At 38.4% G+C, this 21,798-nt stretch overlaps 1 protein-coding gene across 3 annotated transcripts in view; it reads right to left on the reverse strand.

Moving 5' to 3' along the window:
- Positions 1-21,798, reverse strand: part of tpk1 (thiamin pyrophosphokinase 1) — a 77,787-nt gene that overhangs the window by 21,651 nt on the left and 34,338 nt on the right. For all 3 annotated transcript variants that reach the window (XM_042510281.2, XM_042510282.2, XM_088071670.1), the window contains exons 6-8: positions 18,811-18,906; positions 11,434-11,580; positions 7,498-7,606 (exon numbers count right to left, since the gene is read on the reverse strand). In XM_042510281.2, coding sequence (XP_042366215.2) covers positions 7,498-7,606; positions 11,434-11,580; positions 18,811-18,906 — 352 coding nt within the window. The remainder of the gene's footprint in view (positions 1-7,497; positions 7,607-11,433; positions 11,581-18,810; positions 18,907-21,798) is intronic.

Raw genomic sequence — 21,798 nt, forward strand, 5'->3', positions numbered from 1 at the left:
AGTATGCTAATTATCAACTTTCATATCTCTGCCAGTATATTGCTGCACTACATTTTATTTTCGCTGGTGAGAAGAGCAAATCTAGCAGCCACTTGCTGACTTTACCAGCATTTGGCTGATGGCTGGTGCTAATTTTCAACCCTGACCAATACATCAAAGTATTAGTAGACAAAACCCCACAGGGAATCTAATGTCGGTTGAGGTGAGGAAGAGTAGTTTGACATTTGGTAGATACGCTTAATTGCTTTCTTTAGGAAGTCCCTGTATGTTCAGCCAAGAAATAGTTTAGCATCTAATCCTCTGTAAAAAAAAAAAAAACAACAAAAAAAACCCAACTCATTTTTATATGGATAAATACACAGAATCTAATGTGTTGATTTGTGAGAATTAAGACTAGCTGTTCCCCCTTGTTGTAGCATCTAGGGTAGAAGTATTATTTTAATGGTTTGGAGGGCAGCTCTTAATCTACTGTATGGGTTAGAGAGGCCCTGTATTACTTCTCTAATAACCACATAATAATTTTTGTGATCTTTGTGATCAGCTCTCTTGGCCAAAGTACTGGCAAGTATACTGTGGTGAATCGTCCTCAAGAAAGACAGTGAATCACTCTACAGCAAAAGAAAACCCAACTGTGGTATCTTCTGTACCCTGGTAGATCAAACAACTGCAGGAATAAAAGTAGTGAGCAGAGAAGAGAAGGATTAGATGAGGGAATCAGGGAACAAGAACTTAAGAACTTCTTGTATAAAAATGAAAGGCAAAGAAACTTTATTGGAAATTTATTACATTAAATACAGGTTTGTATATGGCTTTCTGTGTATGTGTGTGTGTGTGCACGCGCATTCAAGCTCCTGTAAAAAGCCCCTACACCCTTCCCAGTGCTTTTCATAATCCTTCATTTCCTGCTGTGTGTCAGCATCTGACATCAAATGAACGAGATGCCTGCCATGTCTCTTTCTCCCCCTTTCATATGTCATCACATCGTACCCTTTTCCAACCTGCTGTTGCTTCTTTCCCAAAATCCTCCCTTTCTCTCCTTGCATTTCTTCCTTTTTTTATAATCCAGTCGCTCCTTCCCTTTCAAGCTCTCCCTTTGTCTCTCTAATACCTCCTCCTCACCTCAACCAACCATTTTGCATGTTACGCGTGTTAAATAAAATTAGGTAGCATATTGTTCTTGGTCATATAACCAACTGCTTTAGTGTGTGATCAGAATTTACAATTAGATTCTGCACCTTGCAAGATGGCTATAAGGACATTATCTGCCATATTTGTTTTTACAAGGGTAGGCTGGTGAAAACTTAAAACGCCATAGGTATATACAGTAAATTTACATTTAGTACATTCTTATATATCCTTAATAGTCCTGATTTATTCCCCTTCACTGCAGACAGAACCAGCCCTTTATTTAATACCATCCTCTTTGCTGATAGACTTTTATTAAAAAACAATTGGAGGAAGTGCTGAGTTTAACTGATGGCAGCTTAAAGCAGAATTAAAAGCAAAATAAACAGAATTGGAAAGACAAAGTAATGAAAACAGCCTGTCTTATAAAAAAGAAAAAATAGTGCAGTAAAGAAGTGAGTATAACACAACTATGTTGTTGTGATGGAAGTAGAGTGTTTAAAGTGCATATCCTGTTGAGCTTACTATGTTTTGTTTGATCGACCACCGGCTTTAATTGGAGAATTCACACCGTGTTGAAAGACATAACACATGTTAAACCGCAGAGCTTTTCCTGATTAAAGATATTTACATCAAACAAATCTTGTTGCAAATAATTTGTATAATTAGCAAAATCCATATTACCTCATTACCTTTGGCCATTTAATTTTCTCCATGCACCGAATGCTAATAATATGCACACCTCCTTAGAAGAACTACTGTGATTATATACTAAGTGAATTGGAATGTATTCATAGTAAATTTAGAATTAGCAATAATTACAAAAATAAATTTAAATTGACATTAGTTTAAAAAAATGATGATACCATACAGAGGACAAAAAACCCTGCACTTTTTTAAAGGTGGTGTTTTTCATGTGTGCATTTCTGCCTTCCCCATTAACATAGAGATATTCAGCCCTGTCTACTTATCACATTTAATTGGAAGGCTGGGGTGTATAATGGTGTGTGTGCACATGTGACATATTAACATGGATTTAAAGAAGACATTGATGGTAAATGATACCATTAAGGAAAATGCCCTGAGCTACTGTCCAAATCCCACACAGCCCATCTTGAAGTGCATGCACATGAATAAAAGCTCAGTCGTGTGTGGACACATCAACACAAGCAATATATAATAGCTGTATTTACTGACAGTCTCCCAAGAAGATTTCAGAACTGATGAAAATTAATGTAACATACAGAAGGTGATAAGTAGCTCAGCTGTCACAGTGTCTAATAATGAGAAGGAAGATAACACGAGTGTCAGGGAAAGACAGGATGAGAATGAGAGCAAATTGGAAGGTAAAGGTTAAAAAAAAAAGGTAAAAGTGAAAAAGGAAATGACAGTAGGGAATGAGAGACACTGTGAATGACTGCAGCTTAGTGTGTGAGTGAGAGCAGTGCTAGATTTATGCAGACTCAGAAGTCCATCCGTCTCTCCAGCCAGCACTCTCATCACCACATTACATTCAAGACACTGTGCACAACATGCACATGGCTATTAGCACATAGCAGCCAATTTATTATAAACTTGTACATTCCCTTCCAATATTTTTACCTTTACTACACTGCAGTCACTTCATTATTTAGTAGTGTGCTCCCTTCCTTTAGTATCATTACCGCAGTGCAGCCCTTTCATTAGACAGCAGTCTCAACAAAGACTCTCTTGAGCCACGGCCATCCACGGTTTCCTCCACTGCCTCGTGATGTTGCAGATTGCCCGTCCTTCCCCTTTTTTTTCCCTCCCTCACTGCCCAACTGACTGAAAGGTCTGAAGAGCTTGCTATGCAAAGCCTGTGCATTCAACATCTGTATGCTGTGCTGGCTGATATGACTAAAAATCGATATCAAACTAGATTTACATATTAATCTTGACAATGGTGAATTCATAAGTTCAAAATGATATTTTAATAAATATAGTTGTACCTCACAGGCAGCTACAGTGAGCTACAAGTCTACATGAAATATCTGCCAAAACAATCAAGTTTTAAATAAGTCACTATTGCATCTGTTGCACACACTTTTGTTTTTAAGATGTAGAATTAACATAAACAGAGGCAGAAACTGAAACTGAAGTGTGGTGAGATTGTTGTTTTTAATAGGGAAAGCCCTGGAAAAAAAATCAACTATTAGGTACACCAACATGGGCGAAATGAAGATAATGACTCCTAACATCAGTTTCTATTCTACCAGAAAGCACTTTCATTTCCAGCTCCCACAATAACATTCACCAACTATCCCCTCTTACTAACTCACCTTTAAATGCCTAATTCAAGTATGTCAAATTTTCAGGCCTGAACCGATCTACTGTTATCTGCAAATTGCCTGCAGTAGGTTTTGAACAGACTGCTCCTGCCATGACCTTCAGGAGTTGACTGTGCTGCCAGCAGTATCTCCTTTCTCCAGGTGCCAGGGGGTATCAACCCATGTGCTTCAACGTTCAAGTACAGTTGCCACTCTGGTGTCTTTGCCAGACCCTCATGTCTTAAAAGATCAACTAAACAACAAGACAAAAGAACATTTTCCCAACTGGTATCCAGCTATTAGTGATGCATGGGTCGACCCACAACCCATGGGTCATTAAGTAGCAAAGCAGCATTCTGGGTAGGTTATTAATAACTTTCAGAAACATTGTGCAAAACTCCAACTTCTACCTTCTCTTCCCCTGTCTCTGTCTCTCTCACACACCAAGCAGCTTATCATCACCCGTGCCTTCCGTTACCAGAAAAATCTGCTCTAGTCTGACATATATAAAAACCTCCATTCAAAATGACCTGTAAAAATATCTCCTTCTGCAAATATGCAAAAAGTCCATGTTTGCAAACAAAAGCCTCTTTGCCCACACTGAATCTGTTATATATGCACTTCTGTAACACCATGTAAAACAAACCATAGTATCTGTCAGCTGTGTGCTCATGTAAAAACAGCACATAGGTAATCAGCTGTGCGTCCGAAAGATCAAACAGGCTTGAAACAGAACCACTTAAGAGATGTGTAAATATGCAGCCCTACATTCTTACTTTTTTAAGCAGAAATCACACATTTTATATTGTGATATTTATTATTATTAATAATATAGCCAACAGCATGTCATTACCAGAAACATTCAGCCTCGGTTTGGGAGTTTAAGGTTCAGGTCTGGGTCATTGATAAATGCATACTTTTACGAGTAGGGCTGGGTGGACTTGCTTTCATAACAGGCTGGGTTGGTGCGAAATGTAAAAATAACCTGACTTGTGCATCAACATTAGCCATGTATTTTCTTAAGTTTATGAGCCATTCACTACTAAACTTCTCTAAATACTCCAACACACGGGAAGTAATTGGAATTTTGCTTGTGGTGATGCTGTGATATTTTCCCCATTTCTACTCTTGGTACAGTTTACAAATGTAAAATTCTTAAAATAATTTATTGTGGTTCACAATTCTCATGTTTACATAAAAAATAACAAAGTCAATCTGTAAGATCATAAATACCAGAGAATGTGTGAACATGCTAATATGAACCATTTGATTCAATGTGATGATCGTTAGTTTGGCTTTTCAATCAGATAATATTTACTGAGATATTCAAAGTTAACACATACAACATCAATAAAGTTAATATTTGTCCTAATTAATTTGGATATTTTGCTTGCCCTAACTGTGTTGATTGTGTGATACTATAATCTAGAGAGAGATTTCAGCTGTCTTTGTGTTGACATTAAAAGAGGAAATTTTATGAGTACCATAATGTAATACTTTGCCATTTCATTCCAACATCAAGCATTTCACACTGTTGTAAAGAAAATATAAATGATAGATACTTATGGTAAAATTGACAAGAATTCGACAAGATAAAAATTGTATCCTCCCACTGCAACCTCAAGCTCAGCCCTGTGAGCATACGTGTACTGAGCCTCATTTAATTTCATAACAATATAAATTATTGATCAACTGACATAAAAAAATGAACACATGATGTAATTAACTTGGGCCAAGGGTATTTCAGCTCATCTTGCACACTCCCCTGGAGTACAACAGCCAGAAAAAAAATCAAAAAACAAAAAAATTACTGAGTAACTGACTTCTCATCCCAAATTTACACCCTGGATCAAAACAACATGAATCATTTCAGAATTTTATTCTTTAAAGCAAAAGTTAAAACGAGCTCTAGATGCAAGCAAAAAGTCCCCTTTGGGGCACCAAGGCTGTAATGGCTGACAGCCCAAAACTCTTTCTTTATAGAAAAATCATATATTTTTCATCACAGTAAGGCTTTGAACCCGAGCATAGGGGATCATTTCAATGGACTTCTAAAGAGTCTTGGTGTCACCCAGGAGTGGCACGGAGCTGATTCGGGCCCCTGAGCAAGTTGCATTGAAAACCCTGCACAAATACACATCTAACTAGTAAAAGTAAATGCAAAACTCAATAATTTGATGGCATTACAAAATGCACTATTGCTATATAAATACATACAGCAGTCAAAAATATGAGAAAAAGCTCATATTTCTCATTTTTGTTTTACATTCTGGTCCTTGCTCACAATCCCAACGGGAAATCATTACCTCCAGCCTTCTAAATATGCATATGATTAATTATGCATCTTGTTATCACTGGCTAATCTGCATAGGACTCTCATGTATAAAGTCCCTCACATTACCATTCAGAAGGCCATCTCACAGGTGTGCTGAGTAAATATACAACACACAGTAGCTGATCAAAAAGTACACACACACACACACACACACACACACACACACACACACACACACACACACACACACACACACACACACACACACACACACACACACACACACACACAGACACACACAAGCTAATAAACTGGGCTGGAAGTGCACACACACTTGTATATTCAAAAATGCATACAGACATGTTCAAACAAGCACGGACACACAAGCGTGCTCTCTCAAGTGTATAGACCCCTAAAAACCTACACACACAGACACTGAGAGTGGACACCCACCAAGAAGCAGCCACATTATGCAACCCCACTGACAGAAGGTCCAGGTTTCCCTAGTACTGTTGGCAGGTTGGGCTGTGCCAACTCATTAAGAACACAGCTGGCCACATGGCTTAGAGTGGGGCAAGACCACGACAGAACTCAGACGGGTGTCTGATTGGATGTCCATATAATGCTCAAGAATATAAAAAGCTCACTGTGGCATGAATGTGTCTTCAATATACAGTATATGAAACTTCTTTAAACTGTAGCTTCATTTGACAGGAGCAAATTAAGCACCAGTACTTTACTGGCTCTTATTATGCATGTTGAAAATTCAGTGGAAGTTGTTACAGCTGTGAATGCAAATTTATGTTTGCAGTATTGGCAGCTAACGGGCAATTCACAACAAGTTTGTCCAGTTTAAGAGGGTTAGGTAAACCAAACAACAAAATTCATACAAAGAAGCCTACTTGCTTTATTAAAGTAAAACAAAAAGTTAGGATAAGAATCTGAAAATGTTCTTTTTTGAGGCCTATTGTTGTTATCTTTCTCCTTAATGCACACATTTTTTCTGTACAACTGTAGGATAGTTGAATTAATCAGAATCAAGGAATGTCTCCTTTAAAGAGACACACATTTCCTGTTTAAATTTAATATCTGTCTGACAAAATCCAAATTGAAAAATGAACATTCACACTTAAATACTTTCATCAAGAAACTTAGGCTTTTGATTTGGTTTGTTTATTTGTCACCAGATTTATGGAAAAAATGTTAGCCCGATTTTAATGAAACTTGGTGGAAGGATGTAACAAGGGACAAGGAAGAACCCATGAAATTCTGGAGCAGATCCAAGTCACGGGGCAAATATACCAATTATTTTTGTCCGTCATTAAGATTGCGAAATAAGGCATTTTGCCTTGGCGGATGCTATACATCTTTAAATCCAGTAGGTGGTAGTAAAGTTCAATACTAACAAAATGTAGCTGAATGTGGAAATACAATAACTCTGTATCACCATCCACATTCACAGGTACGAGAAACCTCTGAGGTAGCCAAAACATTTAATAGCTCAAACTTATCCAGAAAGCAGTTGTTATGAAGTACTCGTGTTGGCAAAATTCTATTAGTTTTGTAAATATATCCAGACATTGGCCTATAACAGTGTTTGTGCTTGCTGATTTGCATATCATAGATAACTTGACTATTGGATATGAGGTAGTGTACCCTTCTAGTCTGTATATGTTGTTTTTGTATGAGCACGAAAAGGATGTTTTATTCACAAAGCCTACAAATAAAGTTTGGGAACAATGAAAGTTGGGTATTAATTATTGGCTGTGGAGCTTCATTCAAATGCTAAAACTGAAAACAAGGACTCACTCAGGTTCCATTTCAGTCCAGAAGTGATTGTTTGGCAGGGTCCACCTACTGGAATGAGGCTGCACCAGTCACCCTCCAGGCCTGTGTTCACCTCCAGTCTGTGGCTGCCCTGCTGACAAACAGCAAGAATGTAAAAGTGACTGAGTGTTTGTGTCCGTGTGTGTGTGTGTGTGCATGTATGCCAGAGTGAATGACAGGTGAAAACAATGAGACAGAAAAAAAATTAAAAGAGAAACAAATGTGGAGCAAGATTTCTTCAACTTTCAGCCCCAAATGAGAAGCTGAGCTTCTCCGCCCAGGGACCAAGGCTCATTAAAATAAATGATTGCTCTTGTCAATGCTGCAACCCATTTTCAGTCCCTGCTCACACTTTAAAAAGATACCTTGCCATTATGAATTATAGTCCATTTTACTGTGTGTCACTTGGAGTCAAAAGATTTTTGTATTGACACTCATAACTGTAGTAACAACCAGCTTGTTAACCGAAAAGCAGTTAATGGTATGAAGTCAATATACAGTGTATACACTACAGCACATTTTAACAGCTTAGAAAGAGCACTGATGGGGGAGGATGGTTGACTTTGTTAAGTATTTTCCTATGGTGCATGAGGGACAGAAGAATAAATGTTTTTGAGGTACAGTGAAATCTTGTGTATGAAGTGCTTTATAAAAAAAATTATTATGAACAACATTTCAAAAAAGTCACAGTATCCCTTTGAGAAAGTAGAGCATAGATAAAAAAAAACATCACACAGTGTAGGTGCAAGGTAATGTCAGACTCTTCAGGCTGAATGATGACTTTGTTCTGAATGTAGTTGTTGTAATTGTAGTTGTTACAATAAAACCTGATGCTGGAATGTATAAAGGTCAAAACAGAGTTTCTTTCATTCACAGCCTTCAAAAAAAGATACAAAAAAACACCTCAATCTTAGTTCAGCACATACATGTGGATTTGATTATGGAATCACAGCATCTGCTGGAACTGCTTGAAATTTAATAATTATTTATTATAAACACTTTAAATATCTGCAGGTTACAAGTGCTGTGCATGCTCAAACTACAATACACCCAAGCATAAGTACAAAGAGAAAAAGTGTTGACAGCTAGATCAGTCTAAAAGAATCATACAGGCACAGACAAAGACAGCAAAGACAGGCACACTCAATTAAGAGTTTGAAATTTTCAAAGTGTGACATGTTTAAAGCAGAGTTTTCCTTTGCTGGGCTTCCTGGAGCTGCGGAGCCAGGGGGTAGGAATAATGGGAAAATTCTAGGCGTTGGAACGTTTGGTGTTCAAGAAACATCCCCGAGGTTGTTTTCTATACATAAACACAGTCTCTTTGTGTAAGTGTGTCAGAGCGAGAGTGTGTGAGAAAAACGGAGAGGGGAAAACAAATGCACATGCACATGCACCTGCACACAAACACACATGTGTGCTCGACTTAGGGTAAAGATGTACATTTTTAAGGTTGTTGAGCTAGCGACTAATTGGGACAGCAAGATTTAAGCTGAGGCACAGAGAAAAAGAGGGATGAAAACTGAACTCTAACTATTCATTCTAAAAGTTACCTGGTGAGTGTCTGGACAAATCTAATGCAGTGTTTTGAATTTAAAACCATAGATGCATGAGAAAAAGTGAGCCACGTGTTGAATTTACAATATATACTGCTGTATGTTTTCATTTTGTCACATTTCCTTACATCTTAGTGGTTGATTTTTGTAAAATATTTCAAAAACTGTATTATATAGACATTTATAAAGCATATCTATATACATATGTTGTTATAGGTTTACCATTGGGTTTCTCTGTGGATGCTGTTCTACATCTGAGAAAGCATGTATCTGCTACTTGTTGGAATATTATCAGAAAGGTTATCAAAGTAAATCCAAATGTAGTTTTAATATTCTGTACATTTTTATGTAAAGATTTGATTTCCATGAAAAAAAGGTAACACTTCTCTTCTTCTCGTCTTCGTCTTACGTTTATAACACTAAATGACTAGTTGCAGTATAGAACAGACCGCCCCTAGTCAGTTCTTGAGCTTGTATTTATATTTATCTGAATGCCACACTGTTGCTAACTTTGGATGACATAACATACCACAGGTATCACACTTTGTCATGTAAATCAGCTCTTGCACTGACAAGTTTCAGTCCTCAAAAGGGCATCAGGTAAACAAGGTTGCACATTGACCCGGAGAGTGTGTGTGCTTATAGAATGATTTATGGCACAGATTGGGCTCACACGGTGCTGTGCGTTGCCTGTCCCACAACACAGAGAGCATGTTTTTTCAAGCATCTTTAGAGGATTGGATATTACCTTGAGTAAATGTGGCTCTGCTTGCAACAATGTCTCAATTGAGCAAACAGTAAGAGAAAAAACAGCAAAATAGATGAAGTCAGTGCAAATTTTTCTGTTTTATACATTCAAATCGAGTAAATTTAGCATCACCTTGAGACCTAGTCTGATTAAAACATATTCTTGTCGTGTAGAGACTCAGAATAAACAAGCCTGCAGCCCTTGCAGTGTCCCTACCCATAATTTAATAAAAGACACAAGAATTATGCAATGCCCAGAGCCAGCTATAGAAAACATAAGATTTCTGCATATTTCCTAAAGATAGCACAAAAACACTTTGTGCATCTGGGAAACACAAGCTAAAAAAAACAGACACAACCCTGATTAAATCAGAGCATGTTTATGACTTTAATGTGCACTGATTTACTCAGGAATGAAGATGTATGTCCTCCTTATTTACTGAAATGTGCATGCTTAATGGGATATTTCATTGATAAGTAGCTTTAAGGGTATATGAGCTGTGTTTCCAGATGACGTAATCCCCACAAATCTGACAAATGGACATAACTGGCAGTTTACCCCTGGTCTTAATTTGCTGTATGGGTGTTTGTGTTAGACTGTGTACAGAACATGAACAACTGTGTATGTACTGATTGTACCACCAAATTCCGAAGCTAAGCACGTAACGAAAGCCGTGATTGCATGGAATACGGGTGGTGAGGATATTTGGCAAAAGTTGTAAACACTTCAATTACAGATGTAACTTGAACAAATAGCACCGGGTCTTTCGAAGGTTGCGTTCACCTTCATGTACAGGCGTCTGCGTTCATCAGTCGCTGGCGAATTGGAGCTGCGCTGACAAATGAGCTTAATTTACCCTCACTGAAGTAAGATTAATTGGAGGTGTCGAGGTATGAAGCAGCAAATGACAACGCGCCTTTGGAATAATGACAAGAAGTAGGAAGGGAGTGCATGAGAGAAAGGTTTACTTAACGAATTACAAGGTGTCATCAGGAAGTGAGACAGTTAGTTGTTTGTCCTGAAGATCCTGCAAATAAACAACACATGGGGAAAAAATGGGAGGAAAAAAGAGCGGTGCGTGTCCCAAATGGCGTCTGCTCAGCCCACTTGTAAACTCAATCAGCTGAGGAGCATGAGAAAGTGGCTGGCATTGAGGAAAAACAATTTGGTAGCATCAAAAGAAACTCTCTCTCCCTCCCTTTCTCTTGCTCATGCACAACAGCAAATTGGGGCACCATAAGAGCAGAGAAGTGAGTGAGTGAGCGAGTGTGAGTGTGAGTGTGTTTGGTGTGGTGTGGGGGTGATCTTCAAGTGATTACTTAACGAAGAAACAAAATGTTCAACACTCCAATCAAGGTGGAAGCAGTGCAAGGAAAGGAACATTTTTGAGAGAGAACAGAAAATGAAGACAAGGACTGAGTGAGGGGTGATTAGAGTTAGAAGGTGTTCGAGCAGAAGAGCAGAATGTTAGTCTACTGTGGTAAAAATATACTGTGGGTCTGCCTGCGTGTAGTTTTAAGGCCCAACTTCAAATACATACACAGTCATTACAATTCCATATTTAGCTCCATGAAAAGTTCAATCTTTACTACACCTGTGTGTTTCTAGAAAACTCACGGGTCGGAGTAGATATGCCAGGCTGGTCTCCTGTATGATCAACAGGGGGAGTCGTGTCATGGACAGAGCGTGGTAGAGGGTCTCAACTGATGCCATTGCCTGGTCAAATCTGCCAGCCAGACCACCCAGTGTCACTATGGCATCCACCTGGAAAGACAAACACAGTGAATAATACACAGAAAAATACCACGCTTTGATCTACTAGACTGGTTTATTTGGCAAGATAATAAGAATGATAATAAGATGCAATTATAGCAAGATGCTGCTGTTTGTTCCAGTAAACAAAAGTGTCAGCAAAAGTGGCTATAGTAAAACAAGAAAGCTTTTTATGTTAGAATGCATCGATATGTGAAATGCCATAAAATTTATTACTCAGAGGAAGTGTAGTTATTTGAAATGATGTAACGTTGTACATTGTGACATACCTGACATATGTTACCTGCAATACATCGCATTGGCTTAATGACAAACATACTTATTTAAAGACAAATCATGATTTTTGGTGCAGCTGCAACTGTTTCATAACATTAATCATATATTTCAAACTGCGACCCTTAACATCATATACAAAGAATTCTGTTGTCCACAGCTAGGAGCTCTAATTTAGGAAGTGTTCTGCAGGATGTATTCAGAGAGTAGAAACATACCTTGCTTTTAGTCTGGTACATCTCTATATTTTATGTATCAAATTTGGTGAGGATAAGATGGCATCTGTGAAACACGCTATGACTAAATAAGTTAGCTAAAGAGCTAATCACTTCTTTCATCAAATTTCAGTGAAATGTCTTGAGCAGTTTTGAGGATATCCTGCTAACCAACAGACAACAAACAAAAACTGACAAAAACACAAGATCCTTTATTAAATTAAAGTATATTTTTTTATATTGTCAACTAAAACTACAAAAAGTACAAAACTGATGATGAAGTGATCCTTATACCATGTATTGTTTGTGTAGCCAAAACCTGATAAAACTTACTCTTCTGTGCAATAAATGCCCACTGTTGTCTATAAACTACAAAAAAACCCCAAACAATGAGCCACACTAGTTCACTGCTTTTACCTTTTACCTTATAATAAAAACAGGCACTGTAGTTTATTTTTCATTTTTTTCTCATTTTACATCTTCAATAGAAATCTTTAAACTTGAGAGCCACAGACAAGCTGGGGAAGTCTGAAAATAAAAAGAGACCATTTTTTATGGGATTTATTGACAGTAACAAAAAAACATAGAATATTGCTAGCCTTTCAATTCAACAAAGAAACTAAAAGCACAGTAACAAATGCCACTGGGACAAGTAAACAAAAAATAAAGAAACAGCGAGGACACAGAGCAGAGACAGAACTAAGACGTAGGACAGATTAACAATCATTGAAAGATCATAGAGTGGATAAGTAAGCCATATATTTCTAAACTAATACCATTTTCTGCAATCACAGTGCAAAAATAAGGTTCTTCTTAACTTTGAGCCAGTAGTTCTCTTAAATACAATATTTACAGCTCTCAGCAGTTATATCCTTATACAAAGTCCCTGAGCAGTCAGGCACTGGGGCTGACAGCCTTAAAACCCTACAGAGTCTAGAGGGCAGAGGCGCTGTCAGAGGCTGATGACTGGCAGTCACACCAGCACAGGAAATGAACCAAATACCATCAATCACACTCACTTCACGTCATTTTCACTTCAACTACATACTGCAAATAAAAAAACTAACAAACAAACAGGATGTGCAAGGTAAATTCATTTTCTATTACCTCTGCTAATGCTGTGTGGAAGGTGCACATTAGAGAGATGCACATCAGCAGTCAATAATCATGTACTTCTCTGGTTTCCTACTATGAGAATTCCCCACTCTTACCACTACAGCTACTAATCAATAAGATCATATTGGCTACAATCACTACTATAACAGATGTGAGAGCATTTTTTTCTTTGTGTAAGTCTATGTGCATGAATTAATCCATTTAATAAATTACCGCACAGGAGACAGCAGTGTAACTTTGTCACTTTGAAATGCATTTTATTTTCCCTTCAGTACTTCAACAACTTGCCATCACCTCAATGTATTCATATTTTCTAAAACTGGAAAGAGCTCAGATCAAACTTGTGCTGGACTGTAGATTTTTATTGTACATAGAAGCAATGGACAATGTACCAAACTGATTGTATCGCAACTAACTTTCAGCCTCAGGCGATGGAGTTAAAACAAAACCAAGTGCTGAGAGATTGAGGTTATTTCAACATCTGGCTGACGCCCCCACATGCAGAGGCTTCGCCTAAACTGTAAACAACACTTGGTAAACAAACTCCCCTCAGGGAGAGAGCGAATAAGGGAGAGAGAGGTTATGAAGTAGAAAAAAGAAAAAATCTTGCAATCAAAAACTTTCTGTAATTTAATAAAATTGCAAAGAAAATATCTGAAATGTACTGCATTACTTTACACAGGGAGCTCCATCCATGTGTTTCTCCAAACAAGGGGTTACAAACAAACAAAAACAACCTCTCAATCTGGAAAAGGCTAGTTTTACTCTATAATTTTACTTATTGTCAACACATCCTTTGAAAAAAACAAAAATAAAAAACAACTAAAATTACCACCTCATGGCTGCATGCCTCTACCAAAAGTTGCAGATTGCATCCATGTCTGTCTAGTCTTATTTTAAAATCAGTTGCTTCACACTTATCTTCAACCCAGCAGCACAGAAAAAATACACAATCAGCAAAGTTTCAATGTGGATATCCTAGGTTAGTGTCACTAAGTCAGTATTTGAAATTGTGATGTCACAGCAAAGTTGATCTTTTACCTTTTGGATATAAAATGATGCCATCACTTCATTTACTCACTTCAGACTTTTGACCCCCAAACTGTAATCAGTTCATTTGGATCCAAGTGGTTGTTTGTGCCAAATTTGAGGAAATTTCTTCAAGGTGTTCCTGACATATCTCATTAAAAAGAATGGGGTGAACAGACAGAAAATCGAAAAACATAATGCCTCCAGCCACAGCTGTCGCCAGGGCAGAGGCATAGCAAAACCTATAAAACATTTGCATTACATTTCTGATTTCTGTAAAGTATGTGGCTATCAGTCCCAAGCTCATCCATTCCAAAAAATGAAAATCTCAAGAAACAGGTCACAAATATTTCATTATGAGAAAAAAAACCATAGTTATTTCCTAAAATAGCTGGGCACTTGTTATGCATTTGTTACTTAATGGGAGTAAAAAGCAAATTTGTGGGGGTCCATCTTCAGCCATAAATTAATACACTTTTGGAGCCCTAGTAAGTATTTAAAGCATGAGGACTGTATTCCCCAGTGGCTCGTTCATGATCTGTGTGTGATAGTTTTTCAGCGATTAGGTCTGTGATACAAAGGAATTAGTTTCATCAGGCTTTGGCAACTAAGATGATACTTAAGTAAGCAGCAGTGCAGGTTGGTTTTGGTCTTTTCATGAGTTTTTCAAAAAAGAAAATTTGGTCTTTTTGTCCACCCATTTAACTACCTATCAAATCCATCACTGGTGTCCTTCCCACCTTTGTTACTGCTCTCTAAGAACATTTTTTTGCAAAAAAATGCCCTGAAAGGACCAAAGCTGCTACCAGAGGTAGGAATGAGAGAGTGGAGGGATCAAATCAATACTGGACAGTATCTGCGAAGAGTATCAGTTTGTTCAAAATTCACAGCAAGTCGCAAAAGCGAGGAGACAGAAAACCTCAAAGAAAGCAAACAAAGCTGAAAGAGAACAAGGAGCGATGACTAGAGAGAAAAAAAATGGTGTATTGTGTCTCAGCTTCTGATGACACACTCGCTTGCTCAATCTTCCGCTTCCCATCACATTTCTGTTGTGTCCGCTACGCATATCAAACTTCATATAAGAGTTTGAATTTTTATGTGTTCCTATTTCATGTTTGTTTACTAAAAACAAAAAACAAACAGGGCAAGGAGAATCTCACGACTGAATGAAGAGAATCTAACAAGCTGGCTCGACAGATCTGGCCGTACTCGCTGATTGGCTGGGGGAGCCGGAGCGAGCGACGCTGGCTCGGAAATCAACACAAAAACTCATATCCATTTATTGGGGATGATGAACAGATAACCAGAGAAAGATAGAGGCAAATGAAAAGAGTAGTGCTGCTTATGCCTGTGACAGTGAAGCACAGAGACAGAAGCTAACTAGGACAGAGCTGTGAGGAGACACACGCACACACGCACACATGCACACACGCACACACACACACACACACACACACACACACACACACACACACACACACACACACACCAGATGTTGAGATACACACACATGCACGCACACATTTCAACAAGTCCATACAAAAACAAATGTAAATAGGTACCGAATGCTCACACGCACACACTAGCCTTTTACAAATGCATGCACAAACACACAAAGACACACTTTGAGACGTTAACACACACACATATATAAATATATATGTATACACACAAACAAACTCTTACTCATCCACCCACCATAATCCTCAGATACCATTCTTTGGGATTTCACCCAACACAATACGAGATAAATTCTCTAAATCGAGCGCTAAGCTGTGTGGAGGAAAACATTCAGGGGCTAATATGTTGAATCTTAAACAGCTTGAGCAGCAGCACAATGCTCTGTAATCTGCAAATCACCGTTATTATTTCATCTACGAGTTTAATTCATTTAAACAGCCTAAGTGGATGGAAATTAGTGAAGGTGAGCAAAAGAGAAAATGACAAGGCGTGATATTAAATCATTAGAAAAGTTCTGCTTTTATATAAGCTGCTCCTATTCACAAAGTGTTGAAGGGAACGCAAGTTCAAATAAGAGTCATAGTGGGTAAAGAAGAGTGGAAAAAACATGGTACAAACAAAAAAAGTCATCATCAGCAACTTATATAGCGTTATGTCAAAAACTGATTGCCAGGCTCCTATCTCTCATTGGCAGACAGACAGACAGACACTCAGTTCAAAGGCAGAGTAAATATTAGCCATGCTGCGCAAAGAAAAGACCTATGGAAAGGAAGGACAAAAGTATATCCTCTGTTAAAGCTCAACACACAAAAACAAAGTGAAAATGCACAATGTCGTAACACGTGTGCGTACTGTATGAGATGAAGAGCATTTTTGTGTGTCTGCAAGCGTCTTCTCTGTGGTCTTTCATCAGCTTAGGGAGGTGAAGTGATTGGGGCACTCGCCAGTGATTGGAGCAACACTCAGCATGCTGCTTACAAGAATTCAAATAATGAAGAAAGAGCAAGAAAGAAGGGAAGATAACAGATAGATAAATATAAGTACAAAACCCTATTTTGTGTCATATGTAATCATATAAATAATGATCTTTGTTTAAATTATGGAATAAACAGTTTTTTGTGTTATATATGTTTTCTCATGTGAGGTATATTGCGTGGTATCCAGCTGACATTTTGAGAATCAGGATGGGAATCGAGTCAGTCTCTGAATCAGATCTGTGTGTGTCTGCCTCCGAAGCAGCTGGCTGGGCACGCGGCTTCGCTCTGCCTGGCAGCTCATTTTGGAACTTTGGATATCAGGTTGTTAGGAAATGCTTCACACTTTGAAAAGATCAAAACAAAAGTAAAGTATTTCATTTTAAATCTGGCAAAACACAGTTACCCATTCACTTTTTCATGAGTAGGTGTAAATGTGGCTAACATTATTCTGATGATATTTTTCAACACTTATTTCTTCAGGGAGTGTTAAATGAGCATGCATGCTTTTTTCCAGCTACACGCCATTTCATATTCATACTCCCACGCGCACTTACACCTCGGATCTGCCCGCAGACAACTGTAGTCAAACACTATTGACCTCTGAGCAACTCATGTTTAGTACCTGAAGACTGAATGCCTTGCTTGAGGGTGCTGAACTTTCAGAGGCTGAGGCAGAGAAATTTTAAGTATTCATTTTAACCGGTGTTACAACTACTGCTAGCCCTTTAAAAAAAAATAAATAACAGGAACAACACCCTTTTTACACAATGTTTTTGACACTGGTATGCTCAGGAAATCACTGCTCAAAGCCAAAACATAGTCAGAAGCTCTTGCTGTTGCTCCTCTCTCTCTTTCTCCTTTTCAGGTTTTTAATAATAAATGCAATATAAGTCAAAAATTAGCTTTAAAAAAATCTTTCTACTTCTTCTCACTCACAATATGTATGTCGTACGCATATGTATGTGTCTGACCTTTTCTTTAGCTTTATATTTTTCATTGTATGTAAATATCACTAGTTTTGTCTGTCTGCTGGTTTGTATAATCATTTCTCTATTTTCTTTTTGACATGTTTGAAATGAAATCAAACCAACATTTTGACTCATAACCCAGTTAAACCCATAGACTGTTTAAATAATGGACATAGCTATCGTGACGTCAACCACTGGTTTGTGGGCTGCAGTTTTCAAGCCTCAAGTTTGGCATTTCGGCTGTTGTCATTTCGGCTTTTGGGAGCCTGAAGTGACCGTATTTGGCAAGAGGCTGGAGCTGTGGGCGAGTGAGGGGTGAATCTGACTGGAGGCCAAGGACACTATTGGCAGAGAGCCTGTCACTAAACTGTCTCCACCCCTCAATATGCATAATTTTGGGCCTTAATAAAATGCAAATGGCTAGGGATTAAACAAGCTTCCCTGGATCCATTCATTATGCTAAGCTAAGCTAACCATTTTCTGGCTATAGCTTCATATTCATCAGACGGAAATAAGAGCAGTATTTACCTTCTCATCTAGCTCTTGGTAAAAGGGCAAATATCACATTTAGCAAAATTTCAAAATATTCCTTTAACAGAATACTTGCCCCCTCACAAACTAACTGACTGATCAAGGCAGCAGTAGACCAGCAGCTCCCGTGTTGAGCGAGGTAAAATGACTGTTTTTGTCAATGAAGTCTGGTTTTAAAGAGAGCATAGATAAGTTTCACTTTTAGTTCACTTCCCTGTCAGAAAGAGCGGTTTGTGTGGGAAATGCTGATCATTCGACTGAGACCTGAATTATGCAGGAGTTTGTTATAGCGTTGCTGTTTGTGGAGTTTTCTCAGTTTTGGGATTCTACATTCACTGGAGGCATGTGCAAAAAACATATTTTTCATTTTTAAAGTTCAAGGTACAAAGAAGATTTATTTGTTAAAATTTGTTGTTCAAATGTATTTTTCACAAATTAAGGTACAAGGTACAAAGCAGATTTATTTGTTAAAATTTGTCCCTAAGTCCTGCTACATCTTTTAGAGTCGATGGAGGAGTAAATTAAATGCAACGTACAAATGGTCAGTTGGGAGGTGAAGTATTCCATTAGCAATAAACATGTTGGAAAAGAATTTGAAGCAGCTGAGGATGAAACTGGACAAAGCGTGTGTGGAGTGCAGTGGATGTTTACCTGTAACTCTCGTCTCTGAATTTCCTCCACCATGATTGCAAGGCACTTTGTGAAGTCAGTTAGATCCTGGTCAGCTGTTTCTATTAGCTTGCACCCCTATGCACAAAGAAAAATGGAAACATGCACACAGACAAAGAAAACAAAAAACACAATCAGATAGATGTACACATACGCAGATAGCAAAACAAAAACCCAGGCAGAGATAAGGGATAGGGGGATAAGAACGCACAGAAAACAGAGCGAGATAGAGAGATGGAGAGAGGTATAAATCAGTGTTTTAGTCTTGTCTGGCTGTCTGTGGGCTGTGTTGCTGAATAATGTAGAGGTTCCAGTCAGTGGCCCTAAACTACAGCATCCAGGTAAACAACCATGCTCTGGCTTTCTCTCCCTCTGTCTCCTTCTCTCTCCAATACACTGTCACTTTCCTGCTGAAACACACCAACTTTTGCGTGCACACACACACACACACACACACACACACACACACACACACACACACACACACACACACACAGTGCAGTCAGTTCACACAAACTTGTTCGCTGTGCTCTGTTTGATCCCATCCATCCTCCCTCCCCCCCTCTTTCCTCCCCCTCCATCCCTGCCTCCCCTCATCTCTATCCCTCCCTTGCGGATGCTTTTCTGTTCTCTCCCTTCCATTTATGCAGAATTATTCACCGTTTCCGACAAATCTCTGAAGGAGCGCCTCAAACTTTCCCATTGTTCTGCTCCTTAAGCATTACCATAAAAGTCTGTTCTCTCTCACGGAAAAAAAAGGTACTGCACATTTTTTTAGGCAAACCTGTGTGATATTTGTGAAAAGGACTAATATTACAGACAGCTACAGAGGAGAGGGGAAAAGGGTGAGAAGGAAAAGGAGGGTGTCACAGCTGAAGGCAACCTGCATCTTTGTGTGCGAGTATGTATGTGTGTGATCGTGTGAGTGCATGGTGAAGTATTGGATCTGCATTTCAAACTATAAACAGTGTCCCCCACTGATCACAGTAACACACAGCACAGCACAAAGATCACACAGGCACTACATTTTCTTCCCTCTAAAGTGTCTGTTTATGTACCCTGTATTTGTTATGTATTGAACCGAGCTTCACCTCTCCTCACATGTTCTGCTTTGACATTTTGCTCGTTATAAAAAACAGATAGCCCACCTCACAGAAGAAATTGCATTTTATTTCCATGACCTTGGAAAGTTTAGTTTAAATATGCCTACAAAAACAAGTCTTACACAGCTTGGGACACAGAAGACTCTTGTATCTGGACTGTTTCGGTGGAATACATATAAAAATAATCCTTATCCATCACCACTTACTCTAGAAGTAGCATTGTATTTATCTGCAGATGTTTTTTTTTTTTTTTACTGTTTTCAGGACTTTATAAATGGGAAGCAACCAGAGGCCTGGACTTCACAGCCAGTTCAACTTGGAAGAAAGTGTACCACAGCTCATCTACGCACACACAACAAAGCTTGTTGAAAATCAGCAAAATATCCCTATAACAATCTCCACATTTACATATTTTACTTTTAGGTTAAATAGAAGGTTTGGAACTACAATAGGTGTTAAATCTATTGCTTCAGAATCACAACATTTGAGCTGTTTGTGAATGTCACAGGGAACTGGTCATAAGTATGATGGAATGCACTTAACTGGTTGAAAGAAAAAAAGGCTGCCTGTGCCTAGGTCTGCAGGAAGTGAATTACACCTGTAAAATGAGACTCTAACCTCCTCCAGATATGGTTTTTGATGACTGGGTCTAAATGCATCTTGAGTGCACTGACAGTTGGAGCCACTACACACTTGTATCCACTTTGATGACTCAGTCTGCGTGTTCTTGTCACTGCAGGTGGAACTCCTGAAGAATCTCGAGCATACGAGCCATTAAACCCCACTCAACCCTGGATACTAACTTATCCACTTAGACAGCGTGATGTCAGCTCTGTAACCCTGCAACATCACATACACTCAGAAAGCATGTCCTTTCTCAAGCTCAAGCTGATTTCATAGTTGATCTCATGTTGAGTTCCTGAGGGTTTAGTTTGCTGTATGCAGTGACAGCGCAAAGGTCACTTTGGGAGATCGTGTGCCTACTGTATATTCAGGATATTGGTGTCACAACATTCATATCAATCATCTGGACACTGAAGCTCACACAAATATACTAGTATTTCTTATATCACCACCTAACCCTTAAAAAACTGTCCAATGCATACACTCCTTTGGTGTTGTCAAAAATATTGATTTATCGATACATATCGATTCTGAATATTTCAAAAGGTTTATACCGGTACCTGCTATGCTTTCTCTTTTCTCTCCAACAGTAAATGGACACACACACTGCTGCAGTACCTCCTTAGTCCCACCTTAGTTCCACCTCCTCTTGATCACAGTGCTGTCCTCTTGTTGCTTGTCTCATTCAGTCCGGTTGCATATAGGCTTTTGCAGCTTAGATTTTGAGCATGTGCACTGCTGTATGAAGAATACTGTTTCAATTCATGTAAATAAGTTTTAATTATTATTACTGTTTACGACAGTTATTGTGCTGTAAACCGATAAAAAAGTCATAATTTTCAAGTCTTAGCCTTGTAATGGTAATCTTTTGATAGAAATATTACATTTTATGCCCTTAATATCAATTTTCCGGAATCTATCGAAAATCACACACTGGGTTGGCATTAAGCCGCTGTTTCTGTTGTTGATTGGTTTTGTATAAAAACGCAAATGTGACATAATGAAGGGATTTTGTAGCTGCCCTATTGTGCGATCTCTGTGTAAAAAGGGTTATTAAGGAAGTCTAGAGAATTATTCAGAAAAGAAGGAGATACCCTGTGTGTGCATATTCACAAGACCTGTACCAAATCCGGTGGTTTACTGTATGTCTTTTCTATGACTTCACAACTGAACTGAACCACCAGCAACCATTTGTATGTAATTGTGAACTTTAAGGCTACAGTATACTGACAACAAACTCATG

Source organism: Plectropomus leopardus, chromosome 21 (assembly GCF_026936395.1).
Source record: "Plectropomus leopardus strain MGB_pleo_1.0 chromosome 21, ASM2693639v1, whole genome shotgun sequence".
NCBI lineage: Eukaryota > Metazoa > Chordata > Actinopteri > Perciformes > Serranidae > Plectropomus > Plectropomus leopardus.